The 14,821-nt window shown below is 34.7% G+C and overlaps 1 protein-coding gene across 1 annotated transcript in view; it reads left to right on the top strand.

Annotated features, from left to right (window-relative positions):
* Positions 1-14,821, top strand: part of IQCM (IQ motif containing M) — a 421,264-nt gene that overhangs the window by 237,872 nt on the left and 168,571 nt on the right. Inside the window, exon 11 of the mRNA XM_070504871.1 lies at positions 12,383-12,517. Coding sequence (XP_070360972.1) covers positions 12,383-12,517 — 135 coding nt within the window. The remainder of the gene's footprint in view (positions 1-12,382; positions 12,518-14,821) is intronic.

Genomic DNA, 14,821 nt, shown 5'->3' with positions numbered 1-14,821 from the left:
AGAGGGCCCAAATAAATAAACTCAGAAATGAAAGAGCTGTTACAGCCAACACCACAGAAATACAAAGGATCATAAGAGATTACTACAAACAATTATACACCAACAATTTGGACAACCTAGAAAAAATTGTAAATTCCTAGAAACATACAATCTTCCAAGACTGAATCAGGAAGAAACAGAAAATCTGAACAGAACAATAACTAGCAATGAAATTGAATCAATAATCAAAGAACTTCCAATAAACAAAAGTCTAGGACCAGATGGTTTCACAGGTGAATTCTACCAAATATTGAAATAAGAGTTAATACTTATCCTCAAACTATTCAAAAAAATTGAAGAGGAAGGAACACTTCCAAACTCATTCTATGAGGCCAGCTATGAAGGCTAGAAAGTCTCCTAAGTCACTCAATCCAATAGTCTATAGAAATGTGGAATATTAAATTTGGATGAAGTCTAAACAAACTCAGCAAAAACATGATTATTTTATTGCTGCTGGCTTACAGTGTGAAGTTAGAGATAAATGTCAAGTTAGGTTGGATCACAATGGAAAATTTTCTAATGCAGACTAATGCATTACGCTGAAAAACCAGACAAAGACCCTAGAAAAAAAGAAAATTACAGGCCAACATCTCTGATGAACATAGATGCAAAAATCTTCAGCAAAATATTAGCATACCAAATTCAGCAATATCTTAAAAGCATCATATGCTATGATCAAGTGAGATTTCTCCCAGGATGCCAGGATGGTTTAATGTCTGCAAATCAATCAACGTGATGCACCACATTAACAAATGAAGGATAAAAATCATACGCTCAATCACCTCAATAGATGTAGAAAAAGCATTTGACAAAATCCAACATGCATTTATGATAAAAACTCTCAAAGTGTGTATAGAAGGATGTACCCCAACATAATAAAGAGCATATATGATGAACCCACAGCTAACATCATATTCAATGGTGAAAAACTAAAGGTTTTTCCTCAAAGATTAGGAAAAAGACAAGGATGCCCATCCTCACCTCTTTTATTCAGTATAGTATAAGAAGTCCTATCCATAGAAATCAGACAAGCAAAAAAAGTAAAATGCATCCAAATTGGAAAGGAAGAATTAAAATTCTCACTCTTTGCAGATGTCATGATACGTGTACAGAAAACTCGAAATACTTCACAAAAACAATATAAGAACCAATAAATGAGTTCAGTAAAGTTGCAAGATGCAAAATCAATATACAGAAATCTGTAGCATTTCTATACACTAATAACAAACAACCAGAAAGAGAAATTAAGGAAACAAGCGCATTTACAATTGCATCAAAAAGAATAAAATACTTAAGAATAAATTTATCCAAGGAAATGAAAGATCTGTACTCTGAAAACTATAAAACATTGATGAAAGAAATTGCAGGCAACACAAATAAATGGAAAGATATGCCATGCTCATGGATTGGATGAATTATTATTGTTAATGGCCATGTTACCCAAAGCAATCTATAGATTCATTGCAATCTCAATAGCATTTTTCACAGAACTAAAACAAATAAACTTTAAATTTGTGTAGAACCATAAAAGACTCCAAATAGCCAAGGGAATCCTGGGAAAGAACAAAGCTGGAGGTGTCATGCTTCCTGACCTCAAACTGTACTACGAAGCTATAGTAATCAAAATAGTATGGTACTGGCACAAAAACAGACACGTAGGTCAATGGAAGAGAATAGAGAGCACAGAAATACACCTACACTTATATATTCAATTAATCTCTGATGAAGGAGGCAAGAGTACACAATGGGGAAAAGAGTCTCTTCAATAAGTGGTGTTGGGAAAACTTGACAGCTACATGCAAAAGAATGAAACTAGACCCCTTTTTATACCATATCTAAGAATGGGTTAAAGACTTAAATATAAGATCTGAAACTATAAACATCCTAGAAGAAAACATAGAGGTCAGTTCTTTGAAATTGATCTTAGTAATATTTTTTTGGATCTGTTTCCTCAGGCAAAGGCAGCAAAAGCAAAAATAAACAAATGGGTCTGCATCAAACTAAAAAGCTTTTGCACATTGAAGGAAACCTTCAACAAAATGAAAAGGCAACCTACTGAATGGGTGAAGATATTTGCGAATGATATATATGATAAGGGGTTAATATCCAAAATATATAAAGAACTCATACAACTCAATATCAAAAAATTAGCAATCTAATTAAAAAATGGGCAGAAGAGGGCCAGCCCTGTGGTGTAGTGATTAAGTTTGGTGCACTCTGCTTCGGCAACCAGGTTCACAGGTTCAGATCCCAGGCACGGACCTGCACCACTCATCAACCAGGCTGTGGTGGCAACCCACATATAAAATGGAGGAGGATTGGCACAGATGTTAGCTCAGGGCTAATCGTCCTCAGCTTAAAAAAAAGTTTAAAAAAATGGGCAGAGGACCTGAATAGTCATTTTCCAAAGAAGACATTTAGATGATCAACAGACACATGAAAATATTATAAGCATCACTAATCATCAGGGGAATGCAAATAAAAACCACAATGAGATATCACTTCACACCTCTCAGAATGGCTATTAGCAAAAAGACGAGAAATAACAAGTGTTGGTGAGCATGTGGAGAAAAGGAAACCCTCATACATTGTTGGTGGGAATGTAAAATGGTGCAGCTGATATGGAAAACAGTATGGAATTTTCTCAAAAAAATAAAAATATAACTACCATATGATCTAGCAATTCCACTTATGGGTATTTATGCAAAGAAAACAAAAACACTAATTCAGAAAGATATTGCAACCCTATGTTCATTGCAGCATTATTTACAATAGCCAAGTAGCCAAGATTTGGAAGTAACCTAAGTGTCCATCCATAGCTGAAAGGATAAAGAAGATGTGGTATATATATATACAATGCAATATTACTCAGCCATAAAAAAGAATAAAATCATACCATTTGGGATAACATGGATGGACCTAGAGGATATTATGCTAAGTGAAATAAGCTAGACAGAGAAACACAAATAACATATGATTTTACCTATACGTGATATCTAAAAAGCAAAACAAAAAGAAACAAACTCATAGCTACAAAGAACAAACTGGTGGTTGCCAAAAAGGAGGGAGTTGGGAGGATGGGCAAAATAGGCGAAAGGGATTAAGAGGTACAAACTTCCAGTTATAAAATAAATAAGTCACAGGTATGTAATGTACAGCATAGAGAATATAATTGATAATATTGTAATAATTTTGTATCATGATAGATGGTTACTATACTGACCGTGGTCGTCATTTTGTAATGTATAAATGTTGAGTCATTATGTTATATACTTGAAACTAATATCATATTGTATTTCAACTATACTTCAACAAAAAAAAGTACAGAAGACGGAAAAAGAATGAGACAAAAATAAGAATAATGAATAAGGGCAACAAATAGAAAACAATAACAGATACAGTAGATATTATTCCAACTGTATCAATAATGGCTTTGAATGTTAATGATCTAAATGCACTGATTAAAAGACAGAGATTGTAAATGGTTTGGGAAAACTGGACAGCCATGTGTAAAAGAACAAAAGGACACCATTATCCCACACCATACATGAAAGTTCACTCAAAATGGATCAAAGACTTGAATGTAAGACCTGAAACTATAAAACTCCTGGAAGAAAATATAGTCAGTATACTCTTTGAATCAGTCTTAGCAGAATCTTTTCAAATACCATGTCTACTCAGGCAAGAGAAACAAAATAAAAAATAAACAAATCGGGCTACCTCAGACTAAAAAGCTTCTGTATGGTAAAGGAAACCATCAACAAAATGAACAGACAACTCACAAACTGGGAGAAAATATTTGAAAATCCTATATCTGACAAGGGATTAATTTCCAAAGTATGTAAAGAACTCATTCAACTCAACAAGAAGAAAATGAACAACCAAATCAAAAAATGAGCAGAGGATAGGAACAGACATTTTCTCGAAGAAGATATACAAGTGGCCAACAGGCATGTGAAAGATGTTCAACATCACTAATTACTAGGGAAATGCAAATTAAAACTACAATCAGATATCACCTTACACTCAATCAGAATGGCTGTAATTAACAAGACAAGAAATAATAAGTGTTAGAGAGGATTTGGAGAAAAAGGGACCCTCATGCACTGCTGATGGGAATGTAAACTGGTGCAGCCACTATGGAAAAAAGTATGGAGATTTCTCAAAAATTGAAAATCAAAATACGATATGATGCAGCTATTCCACTACTGGGTATTTATCCAAAGAACATGAAATCAATAATTCAAAAAGATTTATGCACCCCTTTGTTCATTTCAGCATTTTTCACAATAGCCAAGACGTTCAAGCAACCCAAGTGCCCAGCAAGAGATGGATGGATAAAGACAATGTGGTATATATATACAATGGAATACTCCTCAGCTGTATAAAAAGGCAAAACTGTGCCATTCACTACAATATGGATGAAACTTAAAGGTATTATACTGGTTGAAAGTGAGAGAGAGATAAATACACCATGTAATTTCACTCATATATAGATGATAAACAAGCAAACAGATAAGGAGAACAGATTAGTGGTTACCGGAGGGGAAAGAGGGAGGGAAAAAGGGGTAAGAGGGCACATATATATGGTGATGGCTAAAAACTAGACTATTTGTGGTGAACATGATGTGGTCTATACAAAAACTGATTATATAATAATGTACACCTGATATTTTCACAGTTATAAACCAATATGACCTCAATAAAACAATTTAAATAAATAAAAGACAGAGATTGTCAGAGCAGATCAAAAAACATGACCCAACTATATGTTGTCTACGAGAACCTCTAAATATAAAGACATATATAGATTAAAAGTAAATGGATGGAGTAAGATATACCATGCTAGCATTAATCAAAAGAAAGCAGGAGTGGTCGTATTAATTTCAGACAAAGCACACCTCAAAGTAAGGAAATTTAATAGGGACAAAGAAAGATATTATGTAATGATGAAGGGGTCAATTCTCCAAGAATATATAACAATTCTTATTGTGTATGTACCTAACAACAGAGCATTAAACTATGTGAGGCAAAAATTGATAGAACTGCAAGGAGAAATAGATGAATCCACTATTATATTTGTTTCCTAACTAATTTTATGAGGCTAGTACTACCCTAATACCAAAACGAGGCAAAGACATTATAAGAAAAGAAAACCAATATGTTTCCTGAATATAGACTCAAAAATCCTCAATAAAATAGTAGCAAATCAAATCCAAAAAGTATAAAAAGTATTATACCCCATGACCAAGTGTGATTTATCCCAGGTATGTAACGCTAATTGAATATTCAAAAATCTATTAATCTAAGCCGTCACATCAACAGGCTAAAAATGAAAAGTCACATGATCACGTCAATAGATGCAGATGAAGCATTTGACAAAATCCAACACCTATTCATAACAAAAACTCTCATTAAACTAGGATAGAGAGGAACTTTCTCAGCTTGATAAAGACTATCTACAAAAAACCTACAATTAACATCATACTTAATGGTAAGTAACTCAAAGCTTTCCCACTAAGATCAGATCAAGGGAAGGATGCTGCCTATCATCACTCCTTTTAAATATCATACTGGAAGTCCTAACTAATGCAATAAGGCAAGAAGAGAAAATAGGAAGCATGCAGGTTGGGAAAGAAGAAATAAAATTATCTTTGTTTTCAAATGACATGATTGCCTGTGTAGAAAATATGAAAGAACTGACCAAAAAAAACCACTTCTTGGAACTAAGAAGTGATTATAGCAAGGTTGCAGGATACAAGGTTAATATATAAAAGTCAATTGCTTTCTTATGTATCAACAATAAACAAGTGGAGTTTGAAATTAAAAAATAATACCATTTATGTTAGTACTCCCCAAAATGAAATACTTAGGTGTAAATGTAACAAGAAATATATACAAGGTCTTTATAAGGAAAACTACAATACTCTGATGAATGAAATCAAAGAGTTAAATAAATGGATTGATATACCATGTTCATGGATAGGAAGACTCAATATTGTCAAGATGTTAGTTCTTCCTAACTTGATCTATAGATTCAATGCAATCCATTCAAAATCCCAGAAACTTATTTTGTGGATATCAACAAACTTATTCTAAAGTTTATATGGAGAGGCAAAAGACTAGAATAGCCAACACAATATTGAAGGAGAAGAACAAAGTTGGAGTCCTGATGCTACCTGACTTCAAAATTTACTATAAAGCTGCAATTATCAAGACAGTGTGATATTGGCAAAAGAATAGACAGATAGGTCAATGGACCAGAATGGAGAGCCCAGAAAAAGACCACCATAAATATACTCAACTGGTCTTTGACAAAGGAGCAAAGGCAATACAAAGGAGCAAAGATAGTCTTTTCAACAAGTGGTACTGGAACAACTGGCCATCCACATGCAAAAAAGTAAATCTAAACCCAGACCTTATACTCTTTACAAAAATTAACTCAAAATGGATCATAGACCTAAGTGTAAAATGCAAAACTATAAAACTCCTAGAAGTTAACATAGGAGAAAACCTAGATAATCTTGGATACGGTACCTTTTTAGATATAATACCGAAGACATGATCCATTAAAGAAATAATTGATAAGCTGGACTACATTAAAATGAAAATCTGCACTGCAGAAGACAATGTCAAGAGAATGAGAAGCAAAATGCTTAGAGAAAATATTTGCAAAAGCCACTTCTGATAAAAGACAGTTATCCAAAAAATGCAAAGAACATAAAACTCAGCAATAAGAAAACAAAAAACTTGATTAAAATATGGGCCAAAGACCTCAACAGACACCTCACCAAAGAAGATATACAGATGACAAATAAGCATGTGGAATGATGCTCCACACCGTATGTCATCAGGGAAGTGCAAATTAAAACAACAATGCAATACCACTACACACCTATTAGAATGACCAAAATCCAGAACAATGACAACAGCAATTGCTGGTGAGAATATGGAGCAACAGGAACTATCATTTATTGCTAGTTGGAATCCCAAATGATACAACCACTTTGGAAGACAGTTCAATGATTTCTTGAAAGACTAGGTATACTCTTACCATATGATTCAGCAATCATGCTCCTTGGTATTTACTCACAGGACTTGAAAACTTATATCCACACAAAACCTGCACGTGGATGTCTATAGTAGGTTTTTCATAATTGCCAAAGTTTGTAAGCAACCAAGATATCCTTCAGTAGGTAAAAGGATAAATAAACTGGTACAGACAATGGAAAGTTATTTAACATTAAGAAGAAATGAGTTATCAAGCCATGAAAAGATGTGGAGGAACCTTAAATGTATATTACTAAGTGAAAGAATCCAATCTGAAAAGGCTACATACTGGATGATTCCAACTATGTGACACTCTGGAAAAGGCAAAACCATGGAGAAAATAAAAAGATTGATAGTTAGCAGGGGTGGAATAGGGTGGAGGAAGGGATGAATTAGTAGAGCGCAGATTTTTAGGTTAGTGAACCTGTTCTGTGCAATACTGCAATGACGGATACATGTCATTCTACGCTTGTCCAAACCCAGAGCATGTACAACAGCAAGAGTAAACCATAAGGTAAATTATGGACTTGAGTGATGATTATGATGTGTCAATGTAAGTTCATCCTTGGTAACAAATGTACCACTCTGGTGAGTGATGTTGACAATGGGGGGACGCTATGCTTGTGTGAGTAAGGGGTATATGCGAAATCGCGGTACCTTCTTCTCAATTTTGTTGTGAACTTAAAGCTGCTGTTAAGAATTGTCTTAAACAAAACAAAACAACAATAAAATGATGCAAATAAGTTATATTTAATTGGAATCAGCATCTTACTGCTTTATAATATAAAAGTGCTACTTTTTTGGTAGTTTCAGCTAGTCAAACTATTTCACCATGGACTGTTAGGTTCTGTAAAGACAGGGACTGTGTTTGTTATGTTCATTAATAAATACTCACTCTTGGGGTTGGCCCCGTGGCCGAGTAAAGTTCGCGCGCTCCGCTGCAGGCGGCCCAGTGTTTCGTTGGTTCGAATCCTGGGCGCGGACATGGCACTGCTCATCAGACCACGCTGAGGCAGCGTCCCACATGCCACAACTAGAAGAACCCACAATGAAGAATACACAACTATGTACCGCGGGGCGTTGGGGAGAAAAAGGAAAAAATAAAATCTTTAAAAAAAAAAAGAAAATAAAATAAATACTCACTCTTAGGAAATGCCTGGTTTATCAGAGGGCTCAAAAATATTTGTTGAAAGGATAGCTTTCATTGTTTATTAGTTATGCTAAAATTATGTACTGAAAGATATTAACAAATAACCATAATTCTTTGAGTTAGAATGACTTCTTTTTCTGTGGCTAGGTGTTGAGGAAGGAAGAAGTCAGAGAGAGATTCTATGTAAGTCATAGAATTCTGCTAGATCAGTTCACACAGTCCAACAGCCTGGTTTCCAGAGAAGCAAGCAAAAAGGAGCAAAGTGTTGGAGAGATGAAAAGACAGAAAGAACAAGGCAGAAAGAGAAAGCAAGTGAGAGACAGAAGCAGAGAAAGGGAAAAGCTTTCTCTCATCAGGAAGCTGCTGGGACTCCTTTAACTTAAAAAATGCTAAAAAAGTGTGTGTGTGTGTGTATGGGAGAGCTCAGACCCACATGCACTCAGATTTTAAGACTTGTACATAAACTCTCCGCCCACTAGTACAAAATTCAGAAAGATATTACTTTTTGGCATTTTTTAAAAAAACTGAGGTACAATTGACAATAACTCGTAACAATAATTAGTTTCAGGTGTACAACATAATAATTTGATATTTGTGTATATTGTGAAATGATCACAATAAGTCTAGTTAACATCCCTCACCAGACATAGTTACAAAATTTATTTCTTGTGATGAGAACTTCTAAGGTCTACTTTCAGCAACTTTCAAATATGCAATACAGTATTATCAACTATAGTTAATAATTAGGTATTCTTAACACTTTTCTAGATAGTAATTTTATATTCCATAATCTAGCATGAATGTACAGATATTATAATATTTATCAAAGGATGTATGGGACCTTACTGTTACTGCACCAACCACCTTTTCTTTTTCACTCACTTTATTTTTTAGCTTCTGACTTGTAAATCACATATTCTTTCCAAGATGCTCTCACTATTTTACTCAGTCTTACCTTCATCCCCAAAACTGTCACTAAATTCATTTTATAACCGTACAGAATCTTGTTTGTTTTTCTTAGTTTTGCTTTCTTTCCATGATTTCTACTTGATTTGTAACTGCAGATTCCCCCTTTTATTTTTTTTAAAGATTGGCACCTGAGCTAATATCTGTTGTCAATCTTGAGTGAGTGAAAAAGAAAAGGTGGTCAGTGCAATAACAGTAAGGCCCCATACATACTTTGATAAATGTTATAATATCTGTACATTCATACTAGATTATGAAATATAAAATTACTATCCACAAAAGTGTTAAGAATCTTTTTTTCTTTTTTTGTTCTTCTTCCCAAAGCCCCGCAGTACATAGTTGTATATTCTAGTTGTGAGTGCTTCCTGTTGTGAGATTTCACTATTTTTGTATCTTAAAATATCCTCTCAGTGTGAAAAAAAACTAATGTGGTTTTGTTTTCCAGCCTGGACTCTGGTTGTTTCCATCTGGGAAGCACTTTGAATTAAAGTCTTAAAGAAAGTGAGGGGTGAGCCAGGTGGATACATGGAGGAAGAATGTTCTAGACAGAGGGAGCAACAAGCACAAAGGCTGAAAGTTGAAGGCTGTTAGTGTTAGGGGAAGCCAGGAGACTAATGTTATTGGAAAGGAGTTTGTGAGCAAGAGCAGAGCAAAATGAAATGGGAGAGGGAGCAGCTAGCACAGGTTGTATCAGGCTTTATAGACCATTAGATTTTACCCTGAGAGAGTTGGGAAGCCTATGGAGATTGTGAACTGAGAAGCTATGATGTGACATATTTGAACACATCACTCTGGTGGTTTTGTTGAGAAAAGTCTGAATGAGGCAAGGACATAAAAAATCCACTTAGGGTGAATGGTGCTCTGTCCAGCATACGATCTGAACAGTAGAAGAGTGTCAGCTAAAGGAATGATTAAAAGCGTTACCAATCAAGGCATTCATTTGCATTGAAGGTTAAAGTAACTCTATAGTCCATAGAATTTGCAAGATCTAATTTGTCTTCACATTCCTCAGAAAATTCTCCATTCTTTCCGTATGTTGATTGCTAGTTGGGTGATATTTGGCAGATATCTGTGCATGGTTTTAAACATCTTTTAATAACCAGAAAATTTCATTAATTTTCATGATTTAAGTTTTATATAGACCCTAATTATACCTGCCCAGAATATTAATTCTGCTAGTGTGTTGCTGAACGTTTGCTTTTAGGGCATGTTATACAAGTTAAGGGCATTATTATCTATTAATATAGTTACAAAGCCACAATGTTAATATGTGCATCAGTCTGATCTGGTTTGAAACATCTCAAACTGATTAATTCAAGGAAAAACTAATAAAGATATATATACTTTTTCAAGGAGAAATATATTTACTTAAACACAAAAGTAAAAAGTGACATTCTTTGTGTGTTGGTTTGAGTTTCACCAGAATTAGACCCTGAGACAAGAATTCAAGTACAACTAACTTACTTGAGAGTTGATCCCAGGAAATATTGTCAGCGGAATGGGGAAGTGAGGCAGGGAAGGGATGGAAGTCAAAAAAGAGTGCATTATCAAGCAGGTTACCATGGGGTCAACTGGAGCTTAATTCCTCTAGGGGACAGTGTAGCCAACTTGCCTCACGTGCTGGGTCTTTATCCATCAACTCCCTCCAGTTAGTGGCTGAGGGCCACTCCAATGGGGACCTTAATTCCCTGGCACCTCTGGCTTGCTGTATAGGTGGGCAGAGTGGAGTCCTGCAGCCAGAGGGAGCCCTTAGGCAATGAAATGCGGATGCTGGCAATTTAAAATCAGGTCAGCATGCACAGAAATATCAGGGACAAGCCGATATGGAAGGAGCTGCCAACATCAACTTCTCTGGTTTGTGTATTTGAAGTGAGAGAAAATATCTTAGGTATACTAAATATAAACTTATGTTTATTTTACTGCTATATTTCAGGGTCTGGAATAGCTACTGGTAGTTAGGCAATCACTAAATATTTCTTAAATTTGTTGATGTTTCATGACCACCTCAACTGAATGAATGAATGGAAAGTTGACGTCCATATGGTTGAGTGCCAGGTTGATGGATTCAGTTCTCTTAGAAACCACTCTGGTGCTCTTTGTCATTGGGAGCCTAATTTTCAGAGCTAAACCTGTCCTGAGGCAGACCCTATCACCCTGTAAATGCTGACTGACAATCAGCTTCCTGAGGCTAATTCATCATAGTTTGGATTGGAGACTCTAACACCTTTTTGAACAGAAAAAATAAAATTTTTTTGGAGAGCTACACTTACAAAATGTATGCATCAATGCTCTTGGATGTTCCCTAACCCCTGTTAATGCCAAGTATGGCAGATAGGTGAAGGATGGCCCAGCTGAGTGGTTTTCCATGGTAATCTTGAGCCAGGAGTGGCAAAGTACCTTAAACTTGGAAGTAAGAATACATGAAGTCAGTTAGCAAAAAGTAAGCATCATTTCAATTAGGGGCAAAATCAGATGTAGAATAAGCAGTCCAAAGGGGAATCACCAATTCAGACAGTTAAAATGCAGATAGAAGCCCAAAGAGATGAAAAAATTATGAGAACTAATGAAAAACGAATATTGAAATGGGTCAGTAGAAGTCAGGCCCCCAGAAGTTCTGACATTAAAGTTATGTCTTATGATGTGGTTTGAGCATTGATGTGTATGTGGTCCACTAACAATTGTCATGTAAACCGGGCCAGAGGATGCCAGTGTTCTCTTTGACTACTGTGCAATGGGAGAGAGAGAAGCATGCCCACTTCCTTCTAACCCTCCCCGGTGAGTAACATAGTGCTACCCCAATCCCAGAGGCCTAAAAATTAAACTGGAGTTAAAGTTTCTTCAAGTCCGGATGAAACCTTTAGGTAGTTTGCCTTTGATGTATTATTATTATTATTATTATTATTTTTTTTTAAGATTTTATTTTTTCTTTTTTCTCCGCAAAGCCCCCCAGTACATAGTTGTATATTCTTTGTTGTGGGTCCTTCTAGTTGTGGCATGTGGGACGCTGCCTCAGCGTGGTTTGATGAGCAGTGCCATGTCCGTGCCCAGGATTTGAACCAACGAAACACTGGGCCGCCTGCAGCGGAGCGCACAGACTTAACCACTCGGCCACGGGGCCAGCCCCGCCTTTGATGTATTATTCATAAAGTATTTTCTTTTATCCTTTTTTCCTTTTAGACTATGAAACAATGTTTGCTAAGAGAGAAGACTGGCAAGTATTAGACAGAAGTGAACTCCTTCAATACTTCAATGACTGTGGTCACTTTCCAACCCAGCAGCAAGTTGATGATGTCTGGGGCCTCGTCCACAGAGGTGAGGAGTTCCCATTTCTTTTCTTCTTTTCCTCTTCTTTTCTTTTCCCCTTCCTTCATTTCTTCCTCCCTATTTTCCTCCCTTGTTCTTTCCTTTTTTACTTTTATTAAACATCTTATAAATACTTTTCCTCAAATTTTTTAAATCTGATTTTAATATATATGAAAGAAGAGATTTAAAGGACAGGTTAAAAGAAGTTAATACAATAAAGCTTTTTTTATAGGAGTGGAGAAGGTGATTTTAGCTTTTATGATTTTAAGATGTTTTTTGATACAATGTAAATTACATCTGAGTATTTTTAAACTACTATCTTTTAAATACTGATGCTGCAAAGCTTTCCTCTAGCCAGTTAGATTTGGTACTAAAGAACACAGCCAAGTTTATAGGTTTAAACATTGTAAACTATTTCAATATAAGAGAATTTTACAGTTATAAAATCATTTCTTTTCTAAACAGTAAATAAATGAAAGGACAGTATTGTATGACAGTATTTCATTATTTAAATGGAGCAACATTACTCCCTTCTCTAAAGAAGGGTGAAAATTGTCACCAAGGTGTGGGAAATCTCAATGAATTTTCCTTAACTCCTTAAGGTTATTCTCAAGATTTCTTTCTATGTCCAGACTAACGCTATGGTTTGCTGCCGTGTTTAGAGATGACAGATGATGTATCCACAATTTAATTGAGAACAGAATGTAAACAAACAAAACCAAACATTTGAGGACCTTTTTTAATAGAGGATGCCAATAGGAAGATGATTAAAGTCAGAGTGACAAGGTTGAAGCTTCATTATAGGTGTGAAGTTCTCTTCCTTCATTAGTTCTTAGCATAAATTTACCTAATTCTTTACCTATGGGCTTTGCTTTGCCACTGCTGTAGTCCTATACCTAGGGCAGTTTCTAGACTCTAGATAAGTATATGTTCACAGAATGGCAGAAGCATCCAAATCATTTTATGCTTCAGTGGTCATGACTAAGTTGTTTGTTTGTTTAAATAATTTTTCCTGATGACAGAAACATTGAATATTTAGTATAGAAAATTTGGTAATATAGAAATTTATAAAATTGCTAAGAAATAGCAATTGTTAACATTTCATGTCTATCTTTCCAGTTTTTTCCTGTACATATGACATTACTTTTATGAAAATTGAGATTATTTTTTACGTTTGAAAAATCTGCTTTTTTGCTTAACAGTATTCATAAGGTTCCAAACTATAAATATGTTTTACAACATTATTTGTGACTAATAATCTGTCACATGGATGTTTTATAAAGTATTTACTGTTGCACATTTGAAGTCTTTCCATTTTTCTTTATAATAAATAATAAAATGAAAAAAGTAAATACAGCAAAACAGAATCAATTAGGCATTTTAGAAACTTATAATGATTAGCATTAGTAATTTAAAATGTAAGGATTTTTTAAAATTAACAGTTTATGGAGATATTTTCCTCTACTCATTATTTTGGAGTATCTAATAAAGGCTTAGATTTAGAGCATGACTCTGGAATTAGCTTGCCTGGGTTTAATTCCTGGCTCCACCACTTACCAGCTGTATGTCTTTGGACAATTTATTTATCTCTGCTATGCCTTATTTTTCTCAACTATAAAAGGATGATAATACTACCTAAGTCACTAAACTGTTGTGAGGTTTAAATGAAATAATTCATATAAAATATGTGTCCCATTATAAGTGCTCAATAAATGTTTGCTATTATTCTTAAATAATTCTTAAGTATACTTAATCATGAATATAAGTTGTCATAATTGTTTTTTATTTTGAAAATGTTGAACCTAATTCTATAATGTCTCATTTTTATAGAGGTTATTTACTGAATGTCATCCATTGGTTTCCACTGATAGCATCTCTTTTGATTATCATAATGACCTGTGTGCTAAAGGAGGTTATATGCTCATTTCACAGATGAGAGAACTGAGTTTAGAAAGAGATTTTTCTAAGCTTATTAGTAGAGCTGGAACTTTCCCCTGGTCTCTTCAAGTCAAGTTCAATGGTCTTTCCGTTTTACTATGTGGAGACACTTTAAAAGTCAGTATTATGAAAATATAATTAGATGAATGATTAAAACATTCTTGACAGCAAGTACTGCCTTTTATTGATCTTTCACAGACTAGTTTAATGCTTTGCAATATAGTAGGTTTTCTGTAAATGATTGAGTCTGTTAAATTCCTTATTAAAACTAGAATTTTCCAAGGAAAACTTAGTTTAAAAATATATTGTTTTTATTATAATACCTAAAATAGGGAAGCTTTACTTTATAGAAAGGAGCCATTCTAACATAATTTT

Source organism: Equus asinus, chromosome 3, assembly GCF_041296235.1.
Source record: "Equus asinus isolate D_3611 breed Donkey chromosome 3, EquAss-T2T_v2, whole genome shotgun sequence".
Lineage (NCBI taxonomy): Eukaryota > Metazoa > Chordata > Mammalia > Perissodactyla > Equidae > Equus > Equus asinus.
The sequence above is the reverse complement of the archived record's forward strand: the minus strand, read 5'-3'. Positions and strand labels throughout refer to the sequence as shown.